The following is a 21,688-nucleotide window of genomic DNA, read 5'->3' on the forward strand; positions in this document are numbered from 1 at the left end:
AGCATTTGTTGATGTCTTTGTATTTCTGTCAGTTTGTTTCAATGGTGCACATTCTTATTCACAGGCAATTGTTTAAAATATGGATGGATGGATGGATGGATGGATGGATGGATAGATGGATAGATGGATGGATGAATTGGTTACTTGTACACCTGTACTACCTCCACAGGCATTGATACTCCAAGCAAAAGTTAGCATATAGCGACTTTTAAATCAAGCTAACATACATGTTTTCATATAGCTGGATTACCTGGAGAAAACTAGAAGTTGTTTTACAAATTTGATTCCTATGCGCTGCCCTTGTTGGATTAATTTTCTTTGCCACCACACAATTACTGCACCTGAAGTCCAACTCAGAACCAGTAATAAATTAGCAACGTCTTCCATCATAAATCAGCCAAATGGGCTTCAACTGCACACATATTATTTCAAAGATTGATTTCCGCGTCATTTGGATTATACAGTAACTTATCATCACGGCACTCCCCCACCTATGGAAAAACACATTTTCTATCATTGAGTTCATTTAACACAACACCTAATAACTGCAATTATCCGAAGAGACTGTAGACAACAATAGCAAGTCAGAGTTTTTCTCATTTCAATTGCAGACACACCTTTTAGAGGTGCTCACAAACTGTTTTAGACAAGCATGAAAATGAATAATACGGCCTCTTTGGTTTGCACTTTCCTGTGGACAAAGATGGATGAAGTTTCCACCCTGCAATTTAGTGAAGCTGATTACATCTAGCCACAGTTACCCTTTAATTATGATAGGTGTCCTTTCTGACTAATTGTGAGCTTGCACTCCAAAAGTAAAGCCTGTTATTCTATATATATCACCTGAATGTCAGAGTTTATGAAGTGCATTTACTCAGCCGTCGGTGGTTGGTTTTAATTAGCAAGTTTTAGATTAGAAAAGCTACCTAGAATGACTTTTCATCTGTGTTACAAAGTGTCTCTGTCTTCCTTCCAGGGTTTACCTGGGCCTCCAGGTGACAAGGGCGAGAATGGAGACGTTGGAGCGATGGTGAGTGCAGTCAAACTGAAGCTAGAATTGATTATTGTGACGCTCTCGCTGTGTCGAGCAGAAATTCTGCACCCTTACCTGCGACATGACAAATATGCCTTTGGCCTTATTATACAAACCAGTAAGCCATTAACTAAGAATTAAGGGTTGATAGGTGTTCCCTAAACTAAAGTGTTACCGAAAATGTGGATAGTGTCATATTAGTCTAAACCTCACTTTAAAACAAATAATTAATCTCCAAAACCAAGTCGTTCCATAATCAAGCTTTTTCCATTGTGCAACTCCCATCTAAGTAACACACTAAATATATTCACTGCACATTTAAACAGACAAAGACAATCCGTAGCTTAGAAATGATCACAAATACAAAATTCCAGAAGTTGAATCAAATTTAAAATAGATAAATACAATGAAATAAAGCATATGATGAAACTAGACGAGTAAATAAAAAAAATCACCAACAAAAGTACAACGTCTATAAATCAGTAAACGCGGGATTTTGTGGAAACAATCTCAAGAGCCAAAGATGAGGCATTGCTGGTGAGACGTGTATGGCGCATATTGTCATGCATAACATGACTGTTATCATTTAAATGGTAATGTGTGTCGTAATCCGGGAAAGGAAAAAGCTGGATAAATGCAATATTTGAACCTGAAATATAAATTCACGTCATCGAAGACATGATGCCTTATTCAATAAATAAACATGAGGAAATAGCTTTGACACTTGTCTCAGAAATCTTATTGAAAGGTGATAAATGCCTAAACAAGTGTTAAAAAGTGTTAGATGACAATATGCCATGTGTATATAGTCACAGACCCAGACAGTTTTCTCTCATTAACCATATTACACATTTTTTCATAAACCCAGATTTCTTTTGTTTTTGTTGACATATTTCAGTGTGTGAAGGGCTTTTACCCCCAAACTATTGTGCTGAAAGTTGTAGACAATTTGTATGCAGCCATCCAAAGTTTGATTTCAAGTCGAAAGAAAATGCTAACACTGATTATTAAAAACCTTTGCACTGTTCAAGTTCATTAGACCCTGATGGTAGTTTTTGTTAAATAAAATGTGGTTTTAATTATAGCTGCCTCTCTCTTTCTGTCAGGGTCCACCTGGTCCTCCAGGCCCCCGAGGTCCTCAGGGTCCCAGCGGAGCTGATGTAAGTTGGTATTTGATATCTGGTGGACGACACAGTTAAACCTTGTCAAAATACATTTTTGTTGTTCTCATTGGCTATAATTGGTGTCGATGTGTTTTAATTGCAGGGCTCACAGGGTCCTCCTGGAGGTATAGGTTCAATGGGAGCTGTGGGTGAAAAGGTAAGAATGCTTTTACTAATGCAGTGAATGTAGCACTGAATGTGATTATTGCCTTGAAGTGGGCTGCTGTGAAGTATAAATATGCAAAAACGAGAGCACAGACGTAGCTTATTATCCACTCGATAGCAAGCCTATGATGATGATGACAATGTCTGCATGCATGGTAATAGCTCAGCACACATTAAAAGCTTGTTTTTTATAATGTGACATCTTAGGGAGAATCTGGCGAGGCTGGCAACCCAGGATCCCAAGGAGAGCCTGGTGGAAAAGTGAGTATTGTGTTATACAATCATTTTCTTTATCTACGTGTTAATTTTCGTCTATTATACGTGACAAGCTGCAGGTAAATGATCTACATTCAAATACATATAGTCCATTAAAATCTCATTCTCCCTAAAGTGTACCTATCCAGTAGAATTTTATCATTTTTTTTCTTTGTACTGTGTCAGTCCAGCTCTGAACGATTTTCAATTGAAGTTAGTAGAATGTTTCCAAAGTAGAGGTTTCTCAACAACACATTTATGTCTTATCGCTTTAAAAAACAATAATATTAAGTTAAACAAAAAGTCAATAGTAGAAGTCAATGTGGTTTGATTTTAATATGTGAAATATTACGAGCATTATGTTTCATTAAATTCTCTTTGTAGTTGATTCTAGGTTATTGGTTAAGTGGGTATCCGCTGTGGGCATTCAGAGCAGAGCAGAGACACCAAAATCCGACCTTCGTCTGAGTTCCTCACTCCTCTTGAGTCTGACTTTGCATCACAACAAGATTATATTTAAGGTGTCACTCTAGCATTGACTACAGAGGCTCTCCGCTTCTAACGATTCTCCACCAATGCTGCAATTAAGAGTACAACCCAAAATTTGAGTCCATTTAACATAATCACATATATTATTTCACATTAGATCTTTTGATCTGAAATGTGTATATTTGCGTTATTTTGTTGAGGGCTGCAAAGGATAGCCAGTTTTTTAAAATACTTAATTTAGCTACTTAGACCTGCTGCTTCGTGTTTATAATTTAGACTTTCTGGTCTGGGCTTGGGACCAAATAGTGATTAAGTACAGTTTATTAAATATTATACCTATTAAGTGTTAGCCAATTATGAATTGGCAAAGAAAAGAAGTAAAAGTTACTTTTCCAATGCCAACTTGAGATTCTCAGAAATACTGTATCTCAGCAGTTTTAGTTTTGTCCCATGGTTTTGGAAATGCTGCTGTAAGGTAATGAGTTATATAACATTTTTCAGGGCCCTAAAGGAGAGACTGGTGAAAAGGGGGAAACCGGACCCCCAGGAGCTGCTGGACCCCCTGGTGGCCGTGGACCCCCTGGTGATGACGGTTCCAAGGGTAACTCTGTACGTCCGCTGTTTTGGAAACCCCCCCCCACACACACACACACCGACAGACACATCAAGCTCAGTTAACTCTGTGTTCACATTTGTCTTCAGGGTCCTGTCGGATTCCCAGGAGATCCAGGTCCTCCCGGTGAGCCTGGTGCTGCTGTAAGTGCTACATTTTATCACCATAGTCATCATTAAAATGACATGGTATCTGATACCTGATGTTAGATGTCATTGGCCTTTGTGTTGTCTTCAGGGTCTGGATGGTTTAGCTGGTGACAAAGGAGATGATGGAGAGTTAGGACAACCTGTAAGTCTGTGGGATAGTTAAGCATTCACTCAATTCATATATTCATATATATAGTATATTCATTTCACTCCAAGTGCCTTTTTTCACTCTGTCATGCCAAAAAGTTAACTTCGAACTAGAATAGTGTTCTGAAATGACTCAGAGAGGAACTGAAATCTTTTTTTTTTAAATGCATAACATATGCAAATGGTTAACGCTTTCTACGACTATGAAACCATAGAAACACATCATGTCATAACCCTCCATTTTTATAAAGTGAAGTTAAGTATCCTATCTGCTCTACTTTAGGGCCCTCCAGGTCCATCTGGTGAAGCTGGAGTGCCAGGACCTCCCGGTAAAAGGGTGAGTTCATTATAAAAATTCAACATTAGAGGTTTTTTTTTTTTTTTTGGCTTTAAAAATGTTCAGAGAGTTTAGTTACTAATGTAGAGTGATGCATATTTATGATTGTATGCCCTGGTCTAAAATTGATCTTATTGTGTTTGACAGGAAATTATATTCATTAGTTAAACTGAGTGTCTAGAATAAGCAGTAATTGCAGACAGTGATCATCCAGTTAATATCAACATATTGGGAGTTTGACAGGCAGTTATATAAAAGAGGTCGGACTATTGCTGGTGGTAATGTCAGGAAATTGCCTCGTCACAGTAATTCCTGGCCCACGTTGGCCTTTCTGTCGCATCAAATGACAGCAGAAATGGTTTCACTCAGTACAACACATATAGTATAGGATATAACGCCCCCAAGTGGCCGACTGAAGACACCTCTATTCATGCCTTTACGGCAGATGATCTGTGATGACGTATGTGAGGCCTCACCTGCACATATATACATGCACCCATCACAGTCATGCTTCAGTTCTTACGCTCTTCACTTTGCTAAGAACCTCTACGAAGTCAGGCTAAAATCGATGCTGCCTACTCACGGAGCGCTAATTTTAGGCTCCATTTTGCTTTTTCAGCTGACAGTTGTATATTTTCGCTATTATCCTATGTTGGTATTTATTTTTGTTCTTACTGTTTACTTTTGCTATTCTATGGTGTTGCTGCAACGTCTGAATTCCCAAATGGGGATCAATAAAGGTCTATTCTATTCTATTCTATCCATACGCTTCCTTAAGGGAGTCTGCAAGGAGAGGTCTGTATTTAAATCAAGCATTCCCTCATGGAATTTAGTGTTGGTGCTTGAGGCTCTTTGTGGACCCCCATTCAAGCTTATTAAGTTTGCAGATACGTAATTTTTTTCATATAGAACTGCACTGGTACTTGCTTTTTTTTCTGTAAAGCGTGTTGGCAGCCTTCTTGCTTTGTTCGTGCATCCCTCTTGTACCCAGTTCACTCCAGATGGGTCTAAGGTTAAATTACGCCCGAATATGGTGTACTTGCCTAAGTCTATCCCCACGGCCTGTAGCTCTATGATTATTGAGTTTTTGAGCAACTGTCCCCCTCTGTTTGTGGCTGAGGAGCAGAAGGGGTTACATTCTCACAAACTCATTAATATTTTGAGATAACGTTAACTGAACATACTGTTTTTCTGCCTGTTGAACATTGTGAGCGTGTTCATTCTGGCGTTTGTGAATGGCGCTCGCTCACCGTTCACCTTGGTTCAAGAGAGTCACTTACTGTATCTATAGAGCCTTTCAAGTGAAAACCCGGCTAAAACTCTGGGGGTGCGGTGGAGCCGGCTCCCGTGTTTGGGGTCACTAGGTGCCGGCCGGGGGTTGCTGTGGGCTGCTGCAGTAATTACCCCTGGACCACTTGGGAGTGTGGTTGGCACCCATTTGTGTTTGGGGGCGGAGGGGTGACATGGTGCTCCATAGGGCCGGTGTGGTCCCCCCCCCCACACACACACTTTTTTTTTATGAAGTCACACCCCTCCTCCAGTTTTGAACCACTGGCCTATGATGTCATCATTGGAACTCTGCCTTTGGCCAATTGGAGCCCTGACTTGGCCTAAATGTTCTTTCTTTTTGGAACCCTAACTTTAATGTCAGAATCCTGCCTTTGAGCCTTGCTTTTTGGCTGTAACGTACCTGTAACGCTAGGTGCCACCCGTCAGAAAACTAAACAAAGAAGAAAAAGTAGAGCCTTGGTTTTTTTTGGCGAAGATGCTCCGTTTAAACCTGTCAGAAATTCAGTTTTTAGATCCTAAGGTAGTGATTGCAGCTCTGCTCAAGGAGAACAAAGTCCTACGAGAAGATGTTTCCCAAGTTATGTCTGTAAATGCTAATATTGAAGATAAAATACAGCAGTTGAAGGAGGACAGAGTCACGTTTGAGATTGACTCTGAACAAACCTATTCGATCATGAGAATAGCCGTCAATGAGCTTAATATGAAAAAAGAATTACTGCTAAGATCTCAGGAACGATGGGAGTCAATTCAAGAGACAATAAAGCTGAACAATTTAAAAGAAAAAAAAGACGCCTGCCAGTCTAAGAAAAACTGTCTGTTCACATGGTTTGAACATTTCTTTCATTGCACTCGAACACCTTCTTAACCACAAAACGGGGGCTGGGGGGTGTTGTGGTGCTCCATGTGGGTCGGGGTCTGCCCCGGATGTGAATTTCTGGTCGTGACTCTAGGACCTGCTGTGCTGCATGTCCGTCCGCACCATTTGTCCTGTCCGTTGGTCCACTGTGCCCACCAAATTTAAATGCACCTCAACATCACCCCCCTGAGGGGACGGCCTCTACCCTCTACCGTCTAGCTATGGATGTCTGTCTATTAGACGTTGCATGATGACAGCACATTTACACTGCTGAACAAACCAAAACACACGCGTTGTTTTTTGAGTGAGCAGACCTATTATTGGCTGAAGTGCCTCTCTGGGTGCACTTCACAGCGCATCGGTTGCTGTCTTACAATATAAAGCCTCCCTGTATATTCTGTGCAGGGAAGTTTTTATATAAATTATATATACAGTGGGGAAAATAGGTATTTGATTCACTGCCGATTTTGCAAGTTTTCTTGTATCTAGTTGATGTGATGAAGACCGTTTCTTTTTCTTTGTTTTCAAATAAATAAATATTTAACTAATTCTGATGTTCCCAGTTTTTTTCTGCTGCGTAACCTTTTTTGAAAAAATAACATTTTGGACTATTCAAATCTCCAGTTTGGAAAACACCAGTTTTCTGTAATCAGGCTGCCGCTAGGTTGCTATGCTAACTGTTCGTCTGCTCTACTTTAGAAAGTAGAAACCAGATTCTGCTTTTTTGATTCGGCCCAGAGCGCAATCAGATATGAAAACACTTAAGGTACTGTTTTTGATACTTTATGGTATACTGCATTATTTAACTAAATCTAATGTAACGTTTTTACTGTTTTTTTTCAGCAAAGTGCAAAGTCAATATGTTTTACGTTTACGCAGAATTCAAATTTCCAAGTGACTCACAATTTACATTTTTTCTCACTAGATGTTGCTGCCGACTGGCTGTAAAATACACAGATAGGGCGCTTTGCCATATTAGTTGCGATCTAAAATAAAATACAGTACTTTGTAATTTTGAGTCTATTGTAGTACTTCTCTGTATTTTGATCAAAGTAGTACTTTATATTGTTTTTTCTTTTATATAATTGTTGACTCTTTATAAATGTGAAATTGTTCAGGTATGGTTGGCCTGGTGAGAATATTCAGGGTTCTCACCAGGAATTTCTCACAGCATAGCATGGCACGCGAGCGACCGTCACTGGTGCAGAACATTTTGAAACGTATAATTCTGAGGGCCAAATTCAGTGAAGTAAAGCTAAAGTATTTTTTTTTTTCTTTCTTTTATCTTTGTTGCAGCCTTCTTTTAAAGATGCAGTCCGCAAATCTCAGATCCCGCTCTCCCCCTCCCTCCCCACTGCTCTCTTGCTCTGCCGCTAAACTTTCCAAAGTCCCTCCCTCAGAGGAGCTAACAAGCTATCGTTAGTCCGGCAGCACTATCACAGTAATATAACACGCTCTGTTAAAAGCATATCACTGCAGCACTTTTCCTTCTCAATGTGCACACACCTCAGCAACAACACAATGTCACTTACAGCAGCCCACATGGAGGCTGCTGCGCACACCCGAACAACACATGCACTACAGAGTTCTAGTATAACAATTACAAATCAAACATAATGTAAATCAAGCAGCAGTAATTACCTTTCAAGCAGAAAAGTTGCTAATTCCATGTTCTACTCCTCCAGACCATACACTGTAAAAGAAACGGCGCTCCAACCGCGGGAAGGGGGTGGGACTGTGAGCAACAGCTGTCAGATAGTCCATCAAACACAATCCTGGCTCTGATTGGTTCTTTTTGCTCGGTCGCAGTGCATTCTGGCAATCTGCCAAAGGCAGCAGGAGCACCAAGATGCATTTTTCAAATTTAAATGAAGTATTATGTGGGACCTGCCGTAATATTGGAACACACTCGCAGAGGCCGCGGATGATGCGCAAACGCGGAGGATGGACACAGTAGAGCTTTAATCGAGACGAAACATCTCAGAACCAAACGAAGCCAATGTCTCTTTAAGCCCCAACCCATTTAACGGTGGCTTAGTGGTTAGCACATCCGCCTCACAGCAAGAATGTCCTGGGTTCAAGCCCTGGGATAGACACTTGGGTCCTTTCTGTGTGGAGTTTGCATGTTATCCCCGTGCTGCATGGGTTTCCTCCGGGTACTCCGGCTTCCTCCCACAATCCAAAAACATGACTGTAAGGTTGATTGGAGTCTCTAAATTACCCATAGCAGTGAATGAGTGAGTGAGTGATTGTCTGTCTGTGTTGCCCTGTGATGGACTGGCGCCTTGTCCAGGGTGTACCCCCGCCCAGCGCCCTATGAGAGCCAGAGATTGGCACCGGCAGATCCCCGCGACCCTGATAAACGGGAATAAGCGGGTATGAAGATGGATGGATGGATGGAAGTTGAGCTTTCTACTCACGAGCACAAATTAGGATAACACACTATTCTATTCATTGTGCCCCATAAATTAAAGTTTTGATAACAAATGCTTCTGGCGCACCTCCAAAGCCACTGATGTCTTCATCTAGAGGACTCTGTCCCCTCGCATACACATCACATGGATAACCTCTACCAGGGAGTGAGTCTGCACCACTGATGCTGGCATTGCAGCCAACTGTCCTACTTCTGTTGCTATCATTCCTTCTGACATTGGTGAATTATAACGTCGTATGCTCTCAGAGGGTGTCTTATGTTTTTTCTACTCCTCTCGTCCAAGCATTTCCCCAACAATAGACATAAGATTGATAAAAATGCATTGATTGTTCTGCCTTTGTTATTTTAATCATAATGAAGAAAACTTTCTTGTACGGTACTGAATTGTGTTTGAAATTATGTCTTTCTTTTGGAAAGAATCAATGCTACAGTACATACACATAAAACCAACACTGAGAAAAACAACGTTTAAAATACAGTTGTAAACTTCAATACAAAACAGTCAGTAACAAATCTTTTGTAACCAGTCATGTCTTTTGTTGTTTGTTTGACTGCAGTTTTAACATTCAGGTTTTCAAATGAGGACTTGTAATTGCTTGTGTGAAGACGTCGAATCGACCAAAAGGTTGTTTGGCTCCAAATAATTACCAGGCTGCGACTCTAGCATCATTTGAAATGCTGTGTTGAAAAAGTTTCTACCTCAGGTGGCACTACACGGCCAGATCATTATGCAGTGGTCACATTAGTTAGCCTGTTTTTGATTCGGTGGCTACAGGCTTGAATGCTTGATGATACACGGCTGTGTTCACCACTTATTTAGTATTCCTGAAGCCAGCCGTCAGGTGAGCGAGAGGGGAGTCCAGCTCCATGTCCTTATCATTGAAGATTTTTGATGTGATTTGTCATCCTTTATCAAAGTATTTTCACTTCAGCATGAGTTGCTTCCAATATTTGGGAGCTCATTTATCAGTTTCGCCTCATCTGCACAAACATGCAGCAGTACAAACACACTTTCACTAATGCACATTTACAAAACCCAATAACTAACATCATATAGGCCGATGTTACTCTGTTTGATTATGGTTTTAATGGCCCGCTCACAGGGTTCAGGCCAGAGGCTGTTTGCTGACAGTACTGATGGGTTTTGCTTCCATTAAGGTTGCCTGACCCTGTGTTGGCCTCTATTATTCAAGGTCATACTGAATGTTGAATGAATCCATCAAAGGTTGCATTGTGACATAGTTTAAGTTGAGTGTGTGCTGTTTTTTTTTTTTACAGGGACCTGTTGGACCAGCCGGTCAGGAGGGAAGACAGGGAGAAAAGGGATCAAAGGTAAGTTAAACAAACAAACCACAGACAGTAAAATGAGGTAGAGGCAAAATCAGAGTTACCATGGCAGCAACACATCATTAGAAGAGTCGATCTAACCTGTCTCAGGATAGTTAAATCCTAGATTGTGCAGGTCTCATGGCGCTGTTCTATTAAATTAAAATGTATTTTTGTACTTGCAAAAAATAAAAGGTTTTATTTAATAAACTCAACATTTTTCCACTCGAGCTCGCGTAAATGATGACGGAGTGGGAAACGATTATCTGGTTAGGGTTTGTGGGAAATGAGGAGCGAACAGAGCAAGGCAATGTCAATCTAGAAAAATCACATCACAAGTCAGTGATGTGTGGTCTTAATACTTACACACTTTTAAAGTTTTAAACTACTGTTATGTCAGAATGTGCCATGGTGCTGGTATGGTATTTCATGCCCCTTCAAGGACAAAGTCATTTAAATGTAATTGAATTTAATGGTTAAGGCATAGGACTAATACATTTATACTTCCACCCACTCCCTTTCAAACACAAAAAGTAGGTGTATGCAGTAATATGTGCAATTATTGTTGGGTTTTTTGAGGGGGGTTTCTGGAGGGAAGCCATCTGCATCAAATATTTTGTATTATAATATTGTTTCTTGTATTATTGCATTTGTTTGAAATAAAACAGTACATCATACCATTTTACGCAATTATAGGAACGTCATTAAAAATGCTTGGTGCACCATATAAAGGCCTCCTATGCAAGACTCCTATAGAATGTTCAGGATCACCTTAGCATGTCCTAAAATGTGTAAGCCAGGTTACATTTTTCAATTATCCATCTTCCACCACAATTAGATTATGATTATGTTTTTTTTTTTTTAAATTACAATTAAAATTACAATTATTATTTTACAATTACATTCTCAAATACTAAAGTTCAAATTCACTTAATCACAATTACTGTGCTTTTAATAGAAAAACAAAACAAAACATAAAATGTAAGCTTCCTCTTGTGTTAGCTTTCTGTTAGCATCGCTTATGATAACCGGTCTGTTTTGAAGACTTAAATCAGCTGTAAAATACACTTCAATTAATTGTTTTTTATAGAATTTCCATGCCAATTCCAATTACAAAGTCAACTATCTAAACTCAAATACAATTACATTATTTTTACAACAGCAACAGATGTTTTCAATTACAATTACAATTGTAATGAATTAACAATTATGCGATTACAATTATAATTGAGCCCAACCCTGGTGTAAGCCTAATGAAGTGCAGAGAGTGAGAGCCTATGGTAGTGAAACTGGGAGCTGGGTAAACAGTATTGGCAGTAAAGCATTCAAATGACACAATGAAGCCATAATGAACCTGTTTGTCACTGGACATAGTGAATCAAGTCGCTTTAATGAGGTGTCCAGCCACGCTGATGCTTCAGTCCCAGCCGTACATAACTATTTAAAAGTTTGTAAGCAGTTGATTAAAACAGAGCAACTTTTTTTTTTTAGCCACCTTGTTTTTTTTTTCTCAGATGGAGCTTTTCTTCTCAGGTGCTCTGTATGTTTGTAGACTTGGGCAATTTATCCCCCCACAAAAAAAGTAATGAGGTTTCTTGGGGGATTTTTGATGGCTTTATCCAACTCCACAGCACAATGTTGGTGCTTCTACTGAGCAAAACAAACTGGATGTTAGTGAGAGCCTTTAAGAAATGGCTTGTCATCACACAGATAGAAAACGTGCCACTTTTCAGGCAGAGCCTTGCTGTTCCTTTTGTATCCATTCATTTCCTTTCCTCTTTGTAGCAAACAGACGCGCGTACACAAAAGTGCACCTTCTATCAACATCAAGGTAGAGGATTAGACTTGATTTGATGTGGACAAGACAAAGCCTGTGTGCTGAACAGAGGGTGTCAAACACAGCCCTAATTGGTTGTCAGAATGATTTTGTTCGTTCATCCTATCATCCTCGTCTAAATGACATCTAAGGAGCTGCAATATGTGAAAACTAGCTGCTGCTACTCAGAGACAAAGGATTACAACCAGTCACATATTGAAGTTTCTTCGAGGAAAGATCAGCATGTGAATGATTTTTTTCAATTTTTTTTAAGTTAAATAAAAGTGTCTAAAGAAACATTCATAAGCTTTAGGGTTTGCACATGTATGTGTATGGGATTGGGGTTTGTTTCCTTGTTTATTAACCCTCCTATTATCCTCAACACCATTTACCCTTGGGGTCAATCTGACCCCCAGGGATATGAAAAGGTTTTCCCGAAAATTGCTGACCAAGTTTTTGTGTCAGGCATTTTGTTTATGTGTTGAATACATAAATAAGTCATTAATAATGAAACCTTGACCTGTTCTCTAGCGCCACCACAAGGCCAAACTTTTGAATTAGCATTTATGCCCACAAGAGTATGAACCCTATTGGTTGTGGTAATGTTATGACCTTTCCTGCTGCGCCACCACCAGGTCAAACTTTCAGTTTTAGTGTTTATCTTCAAAATTTTTCAACCAAATCTTTTCTAAGTTTAATTGATTGATGTTGATGACCCCACCCCCTTCTCTCATAAAAATATTTTTCTGTAACATATTTGGGGTTATTCTACAAAGTTCTCTGTCTGAGACACAATCTCCTCTACGTCACTTTCACTGTGAAAGAGCTGTTCCAAAACGTCATTGACAGTAAAAGATTTCCTACAGGACATTTTCAAGAGAAAGAGAAAGCGTGCAGATTACAATGCACACAGAGCACAATGAGGAACAATTTGAATAAAGAGCTACAGTGCAAGCTTTTATATGTTTGTTCCTCCCTTAGTTGACATGAACTACCAATGTCCTAATGGTGATTCCCAGCTGTTCATAGTACAGGAAATATCATTTCTACTTTATCAGGTGTGAGTAGTAGGTCACGCATACACACACACAAATTCATCTCCATGGTATGGGAACGTTGTCATGAGAGAACCCCCCATGCCATGTCAAGTCAAAAGTATGCACTCAAGACCTGCAGGTGTGGGGATGTAAGGTCAAACACAGACAGATAGACAGACAGACAGACAGACAGACAGACAGACAGACAGACAAGGATAATAGGAGGGTTAAATCAATAAAAGTGGCGTAAGAAATCCTGAATACATAGCAATGCATTTGACAGGGTGAAGGTGGAGCAGAGGGACCTGTTGGTAAAACGGGACCTGTGGGACCTCAGGGACCCCCTGGAAAAGCTGGCGCCACGGGTCTGCGTGGAATCCCCGGTGCTGTTGTGAGTAGACTTTTCTCATTTGAAATCAGCAAGACATCCCCTGCGACCCTATTTAGGAAAAGCAGGTATAAATAATGAGACGAGTATAAGACTGGAAGTGTTTTTGTTTGTTTTTCAGGGTGAGCAAGGTCTTCCCGGTGCTTCGGGTCAAGATGGTCCACCTGGACCGATTGTAAGACATTTATTTGTTTTTCAAATTATCAAACACATGCAGTCAGTTCTGCAGTAACCTTAGTTACACTGCTTTACCTTGGGTGTGATGTTTTTATTTGTAATTATTCAATTTCAGAAGAAAAGTCTACTTTTAAGATGTTGTTGCAAAATGTATTGGTTAATGCCTGGGTCAGAAGGAGAATCCCTACCATCAGTTTAAAGATCACTACAATTATGCAAATGCCTTACACTGACAAATTTTTACTTCTGAAGGGCCCCCCTGGACTTCCTGGTATGAAAGGTGACTCTGGATTCAAAGGAGAAAAGGCAAGTTCATACTGGGATGCTAGTCTCCAATTTTCTTATTGAGTATTTCTCATAGCTACTGAAATGCCTTATCTAAGGCTTCTAAAGTAAGCAAAGAGCTGGGTTAATTTCCTATATATTTATCCTTAGTCCGTCTCAGCACGATGCAGAATTGTTGTGCTCCGCAGGGAGATTGAATGCAGGGGATGAATAGATATAAGCTCAATTTTGTTTCTAATGGTCATTGGTTTAGTGCCAGTAGGCAGCAGAGGGAAGCAGATGGTGATAACTCTGCCTAGCAGCAGGTGTTGGGACAGACCACCATTGTTAAGTATGGCAACCACAATAAACAAAGCAATTATTAATAGGTGAAATAAAACGACACTGAGGTCATCTGGCCCAACATTGCATGTATTTCTGTTATTTGCAAAGCATTAAACATATGTCTGTTAAAATAGATCATGAGCACTGAGTGATTTGACTTTAAAGTTTAAAATGTTGTCTTTCCCAGGGTCATCCAGGTCTAATTGGTCTGATTGGACCTCCGGGCGAACCTGGAGAGAAAGGTGACAGAGGTCTGCCTGGACCTCAGGGTTCTGGAGGTGGTAAGGGTGATGCTGTAAGTAAGCTTTATGTTCCTGGTTAAACTAGTAGAAGCAAAAAACTGCACAGATATACTTTGCTAAACCAAAAGCCTGCTATTCAGAATAGTATTTAGAATAGATTACTTGTTATATTGTAGCTTTGCACACAATTGCAATTAGCAATTGTGATAATATGGTTTGCATTTCTTGAATGCTGATTAATTTTTGTGGGTTTTAAGGGTGTCGGTGGTTCACAAGGTCCTCTCGGCCCTCCTGGTCCTCCTGGACTTTCTGTAAGCCTTTTTTTTTTTTTTAATGAAGAAGTGTAAGTTTCACTTTTTATTACAAATATGATCATGTTTGAATGTTTCCTTGTTTTTTACCAGGGGGCTATAGGTCAGAAAGGATCCAAAGGATCTACTGTGAGTTCTCAACTTTCAGTATTTTTAAAACAATCAGTTTAGAGCATGTGTTTATTGGGTACCTGTAGTAGAAATGTATATAATAAATGTGGGACAATATATCGCAATACATTGTGTTAAGATATTCAAATAACAAAACGTCACAAGTAAGGGGTCAGATAAAAAAATAAATACACACAAATTACTACTATGCACCTGATAGTTATGTTTGTTTTTGTTTTTTAATTCCCATTGAGTTGAAAAGGTCATATACATACTATATGTCCGGGTTTAAGTCAAGTAAAAGCTTGATTAGTTTTTCAACTACAATTTTTTGTATGTTTTCCATTTTATTATTGCGAGCCCATTATTGTCTATCATATCATATCATATCATGAACTCAGCGTATCGTCCCATGCCTAGTATATATTATAAAATGTGTATTTTGTTTCACCAATAAACGAAACGTGCACATTTATTTTTAAAAAACACACATCTAAAATACTCTTTTGAACACATTTATGCTTAAATTCAGCGAATGCCCTTTAGAATATGTGATTCACACTTTATGTTTTCACAGGGTTCAGCTGGTCAGAAAGGAGATTCCGGATTAATTGGGCCACCAGGACCACCCGTAAGTTGCCTGTTTGTAATAAACTATTACTATTTGAGATTTTTATTCAGTTAATTTAAGGGACATTTTTCCTGGATTCCTGTGCATGGTTAAACACTCCTTTAGGAACATTGAATGCATTTTGTCCTTGGACTTGCAGGGTCCACCCGGTGACATCATCCAGCCGCTCCCCATGCAACAGTCTAGCAGGAAGACCAAGCGGCAGGCGGAGGTGCAGGGCGACGAGTCGATGGCAGATTACGGAGTCGATCTTGGCATGGAGGGCATGGAGGATGTTTTCGGATCCCTCAACCATCTGAAACAGGACATCGAGCGCATGAAGTTCCCATTGGGCACCCAGGACAACCCGGCCAGGACCTGCAAGGACCTGCGCCTCAGCCAGCCTGACTTCCCAGATGGTATGATGGAGAAAAAAGTCTCTGTAACACTTTACTTGAAGTTTTATACATAAAGGTTGACATTACGCCATCATTATTATGACATAACACCTGTCGTTTGCATGAATAAGGTGTTATGAAGGCTGTCATTAAGTGTTGTTTGTTACCCTAACCCCTAATCCCTAATCTTAATCCTAACCCCATTAGATCCCTTCACCTAACCCAAACCATAGCTCCAAAGGTGTCATAATCTTGCGAAAGGTGTCACAATTTAGCCAATGACACTTAATGTAAAGTTAAGTGTTACCAAAGTCTCTTAGGAGGCGCAGTTGATCAATTTGTGAATAATAAGGAGGGAGAACTAAAGTGGTTGCTCCTCCCTCCTCCTTGTCCCCCTCCTCCTCCTTTCCTGCCCTGATGTGTAACGACTGTTTGTTTCTCAGGTGAATACTGGATTGATCCAAACCAGGGCTGCATCGGAGACTCTATTCAAGTCTTCTGTAACTTCACAGCAGGAGGAGAAACCTGTATCTACCCAGATAAGAAATCTGCAGGAGTAAGCTTTCAGCACTCTTTCCACACTTGTTCACACTAATATAATCATTATTAGAAACTCAGCTATGGATAATCTACTGCTGGCATTAAACTTTATTCTATCGGGACATTTGTTAGGATTAGCCCTATTTCAGCTATTTAAGAAAACATAGTATAACAGCTGTGTAAAACACTTGGTAATATTGGTATGTTAATAATCTCCTGTCATTAATTTCTGCTTGGTATGCATTTGTAGGTAAGAATATCTAACTGGCCCAAGGAGTCTCCAGGCTCATGGTTCAGTGAATTTAAACGTGGCAAAATCGTGAGTCAGCCCACACAGACTATAATTTATTTTCCATTACCTTCCATCCTTTAGAGATAAGTTTTTCAATTTTGTATCCCTATCACTGTGTCTCATTTACAGTAACTCTTTCTCACTCCTCTGCCACAGTTGCCCATTCCATTCCCATTTCATTCGTTTCCTCTCCTGTTTCATGTTCTCTGCCTTTTCATCTCTTTTTAATATTTTTCTATGCCTCACCATCCTCTATTTGCCCTTTTTAAATCTCCTATTTCATCCTTTTGCTGTCTTCTCCTGTCCTGTTTCCAGTTGAACTACGTGGATGTGGCAGAACGCACGATCAACACAGTGCAGATGACCTTCCTGAAGCTGCTGAGCTCCTCAGCGCGGCAGAACTTCACCTACATATGCCATCAGTCCGTGGCCTGGTACGACGCCAAGGCCGACAACTATGACAAGGCGCTGCGCTTCCTGGGCTCCAATGATGAGGAAATGTCTTACGACAATAATCCCTTCATCAAGCCGCTGGCGGACGGCTGCTCGGTAAACATTCATCTTCTAACCTTCTGTTTGCAATCATTGGAAAAGAAAAGCAGTGAATTCTCAATGGGATATTTCTCAGCCTACTCAGGGTATAAGGCACGCTAGTTTCCTACAGTTATAGACCAGCTTATATCCCTATATATGAAGGATTAATAAGCAAACATTACTGCACAATATTGTATTTAGCATCACAGTCAGTCAGTCAATTGAAAATTCAAATTGGGGCTCCAAATGGCACTACTAGGGGTACTTGAGAGAGAGAAAGTGGAAAGTTAAAAAATGAAAGCATTAAAAATATGGGATTTTATAATGTTTATTTTTAGTTAAAAATGATAATCATAATAATGATGATGAAAATTTTCTTGAATAGAACAAGAACTAAAAATACAAGGGTAAGTCTTGGTCCCACACCAGGCAGGAGATGACCGAAATAATACAAATAAAATAAATCTATTAAAATTATGTTCATTTACAAATTGGGATTCTTTAAAATGTGTGTAATCACTCATCCTCCATCATTATGCTCTATAATTGTTCTTTTCATAGTATTCTGAGCAAAATGTTGTACTTGAGCCAAAAAAGTTTGAAAACCACTGCTGCAAATTACAGCCAAACAGAAGAATAGGGGAACACAGTTACTTTATTTCACAGATATGCAACTTTTAGTACAGCAGGGGTCACAGAAATGTGACTGTCTGATCCAAGGGTCATGTTATCAAAATCCATGTCAGCATTTAGAATTAAGACCAATCTGAAAATTACTACAGAAAGGAACAGTTATTTGGGCTTATTTTGTTGTCTATATATGGGGTTTCTTTTTTTAGGCATTTTTCTGTCATTTTGTATGTATTTGCAGTCATTTTGTGTTGTTTTTTTGTTGTTTTGGGTGTTTAAGGAGTTTTTTGTGTGCTTTTTTTGTTGTCGATTTGTGTTTTTGGAGTTATATTGTGCATTTTTCTGTCATTTTGCATGTTTTGTTTTGGTTTTTTGTCTTTTCGGGAATCCTTTTTGTTTGTTTTGCACATTTTTCTCATTTTGTTGTTTGAGTGTTTATGGTGTTTTTGTGTGCTTTTTATTGTGGTTTTGTACATTTTTCTGTAGTTTTGTGTGTTTCGTTTTAGTTTTTTTTAGTTTTTGGAATATTTTTTGTTCATTTTTTTGTCATTTTGCATATTTTTTTTGCTATTTTGTATGTATTTGGAGTCATTTTGTGTACAGTTGTTTTGTTCGTTTTTCGCTTTATATATGTGTAAAAAGCCATGGGCAGCCACAGTGTAGCATCCGGGTCACATGGCAGAATCATACGTAAAGTTTGGCATAAGTATTTGTCAAGCAGTCACTGGCCATATTGCTTCCTTTGCGGGCTGGAACCATCACATAACATTTTCTTGGTAGAATCTTCCTCCTCGGAATTACTAGAATATCCTCCTCTTCTCCTCCACTGGGATGCCCATGCTCTCTCCTGCAGAGCGATCCGCTGCTGGTCCCGAGTGTAAAGAGTTTACACATGAAGAGAATGGATGCACTAAAGAAGATTCTAAAAAGAAAGTGCTTTTAGTTTATTTTAAAAGATTATTAAGAAAAACTTGCAGACACAACATCACATAGTAATCAATTGTGAAACACTTCCAAAAGTCACTATAAAAGTATTCTGCATTTAGCATTTAAAGAAACACAACGATCGTTTAATGCAGACCCTGGGTTCAGTTTTAAAGAGACTCTTATAGAGTATTTTAAATATCTCTATCAGGTAAAATAAATAATTTATAACACGTTTGACGTTATTCTTTGAAGAAGGGTGAAAACAATCAATTGTCTTTATCGGGTGATAAATGTCAAGTTATTATTGGTGACAAAACAAAGGTCACATAGGATTTGTTTTTTTACTTTCTGGTATAACTGAGACATTAAGGTCAATAATCAGCTTTAAATGGTTATTGGATTGACATTAGTTGCTGTGCAGTATTGATTAGGGAATACATTCAACACCAACTATTGACCCGTGAAAGCTGTGGGACATAACATCCTCTATCCACCACTTACATTGAAATGAATTATGTTATAGATCAGACATAGGCAACTGGTGGCCTGGGGGCTACATGGTCTAATTTTGTGTGGCCCCCAAAACAAATCCCCAGAAATTGTATTTCAACAAGTTGGAAGGAATATAAAGACCAACATAAAACACAAAATAACTCCCAAAACACACAAATCGACAGCAAAATGCACAAAGTACACAAAAACACACACAACATTCCCAAAATGCACAAAATGAAAACAAAGACAGACACAACAACCCATTAAACAAACAAAATGACTATGAAAACACAAAACACACATTGCAGAATAACTCCAAAGACTCACAAACTGTCAACGAAATTACACAAAATGACAAGAAAATACAGAAAATAACAACAAAAATACAGAAAGTGACCCTAAAAACGCACAATCAATAACATAAATGCAGAAAATGACAGAAAAATACATGACATTACAACAAAACCACAGACAAAGACAAAAAAAGACAACCCACCCCCCCCGTGTTAATGCTCAGATCATTATTCTAATGCTGACATAAATGTTGATAATGTGGCCCTCAGATCAGATACAATCACATTTATGTGGCCCCCGCTGTGATAGAATTGCCCATCCCTGTTGTAGATGTTTATCTCTTTTCCTTCAACAACTTTTTCGAGATAGATAATTTTTTGAGTAAATCTCTTTCTTTCCACAGGTGAAACAAGGCTATGCAAAGACGGTAATGGAGATCAACACTCCCCGCATCGACCAGTTACCCATCATCGACGTCATGCTGAATGACTTTGGGGACTCCAACCAGAGATTTGGTTTTGAGGTTGGCCCTGTCTGTTTCCTGGGATAGACACACCCCTGATAAGCCCTACCCCCCACCCTGATCCCCCAACCCCCCGCTGAAGGACAGGGCCAGAGGGTATATATTAACACCCACATGCCAAGATCGACATCTGACAACCTTTACCTTCTTCTCTCCCTGTGAAGCAAAAAAAACCTGTGTTTTTCCTTTTGTTGCCAAGAAGATCCACTCAGGCCAGCGCTGACCAGGGAAAACTACTCCTCGCCCTTGTAGGGCCAGAATCACATGACTTAAACTTAGCAATGGGAGTGACATCAGGAGAAGGACATTTAATGCCGTGGCTGGCCAACAGTAGCGCACTGTCAGTCACAGAGAGAGGATCTGCTCGACCCAATCCCCGTCTTCCCTTGTTCCCCTTTATCCCATCATGCCTCTCTCTCTTGATGCCACCGGTGCTGCTCTGGCTCCGACCACAGAGGTGCTTTTGTGCAGAATTTGCAAATCACGCAAGGTGCTACAATTAGTGCTTTTTGTTAAAACTGTTATTAATATTATTTTGTACAATATTGTCTCTTTTGGAATCCACTTTACAATCTTGCATGTGTCTTATCGTTTAAGGTTTATAGTTTTCTCCTCTTTTTTTTTTCTTTTTTTTTTAATAAACTATTCTAGAACAAAGCCTATAAATATATATTTAATGTCTGTTTGGGACAAATTTGTTGCAAAAAAACATGTTTATTGAGCAGATTCATTAAAAACACTTGATAAAAGCTCCAATTTGTAAGATGTAAGAACTAATCATTTTGTAAATACTATACCATTTGACTTGAAAAATAGTTTTAACTTACCTACATTTTTTTTTAATTACTTTTTTACTTGGTAAACCAGTTGGTGTGGCCAACAGGAAAAAAGCCATCAAGAAAAAAGAGAAATAAAAGGGGCTTCATCTTCCAGTCAGATGTAATACCTCAGTTTTTCTATTCAAAACGTGAACATATCTAGCTCTAAAACTCAAGCAAGATTTGTGGTTTCTATAGCTTTTAAAGAAAAAGTATTTTTCAATAGTTACATTTGTCTGAATTTTGCAGAACCTTCATGTTGATGCTTTCATTGTAACAGTAAAAAGAAAACGTCTTCATGTGCTTGGAATTCTTCTTTCAAAGAATATTAAAACTGGATTGTGACGAACGTGGAGTTGAATGTCTACATTGGCTTTTAGAGGGACGCTCTTTAACTTCTGCATCCGACGCTCCCTCACGAGGAGGGTTGGGGACTCGGAGTCTCTGCTGAAATTTATTCAAGTCTTTTTCGTCTATTGTCTGACTCAGAATGATCTCTGTCTGCTTTATGTTTCCTCCGTTTAAAGCCGTTTCCAAAAACCTGTGTGATTACACTCTGTCTCCGCTTGTTTACAACTCTAATAAATGGTTGGTGCTTTTTTTTCAAATGTACGTTACAATTGATTGCATTCACTTGAAGATAAAGCCATACCTTTAATAAAGTGACTCTACAACATGA

General features: G+C 39.2%; 1 protein-coding gene across 1 annotated transcript in view; it reads left to right on the forward strand.

Annotated features, from left to right (window-relative positions):
• The window catches only part of col11a1b (collagen, type XI, alpha 1b), a 105,253-nt gene extending 83,565 nt beyond the window's left edge, over positions 1–21,688 (forward strand). The window contains exons 47-67 of the mRNA XM_028472063.1: positions 977–1,030; positions 2,140–2,193; positions 2,300–2,353; positions 2,569–2,622; positions 3,607–3,714; positions 3,808–3,861; positions 3,956–4,009; positions 4,298–4,351; positions 10,210–10,263; positions 13,394–13,501; positions 13,620–13,673; positions 13,928–13,981; positions 14,472–14,579; positions 14,784–14,837; positions 14,931–14,966; positions 15,526–15,579; positions 15,719–15,977; positions 16,400–16,512; positions 16,747–16,815; positions 17,104–17,337; positions 20,072–21,688. Of these exons, the coding sequence (XP_028327864.1) occupies positions 977–1,030; positions 2,140–2,193; positions 2,300–2,353; positions 2,569–2,622; positions 3,607–3,714; positions 3,808–3,861; positions 3,956–4,009; positions 4,298–4,351; positions 10,210–10,263; positions 13,394–13,501; positions 13,620–13,673; positions 13,928–13,981; positions 14,472–14,579; positions 14,784–14,837; positions 14,931–14,966; positions 15,526–15,579; positions 15,719–15,977; positions 16,400–16,512; positions 16,747–16,815; positions 17,104–17,337; positions 20,072–20,218 (1,830 nt within the window). The 3' untranslated portion in view covers positions 20,219–21,688. The remainder of the gene's footprint in view (positions 1–976; positions 1,031–2,139; positions 2,194–2,299; positions 2,354–2,568; positions 2,623–3,606; positions 3,715–3,807; positions 3,862–3,955; positions 4,010–4,297; positions 4,352–10,209; positions 10,264–13,393; positions 13,502–13,619; positions 13,674–13,927; positions 13,982–14,471; positions 14,580–14,783; positions 14,838–14,930; positions 14,967–15,525; positions 15,580–15,718; positions 15,978–16,399; positions 16,513–16,746; positions 16,816–17,103; positions 17,338–20,071) is intronic.

Source organism: Gouania willdenowi, chromosome 17, assembly GCF_900634775.1.
Source record: "Gouania willdenowi chromosome 17, fGouWil2.1, whole genome shotgun sequence".
Lineage (NCBI taxonomy): Eukaryota > Metazoa > Chordata > Actinopteri > Blenniiformes > Gobiesocidae > Gouania > Gouania willdenowi.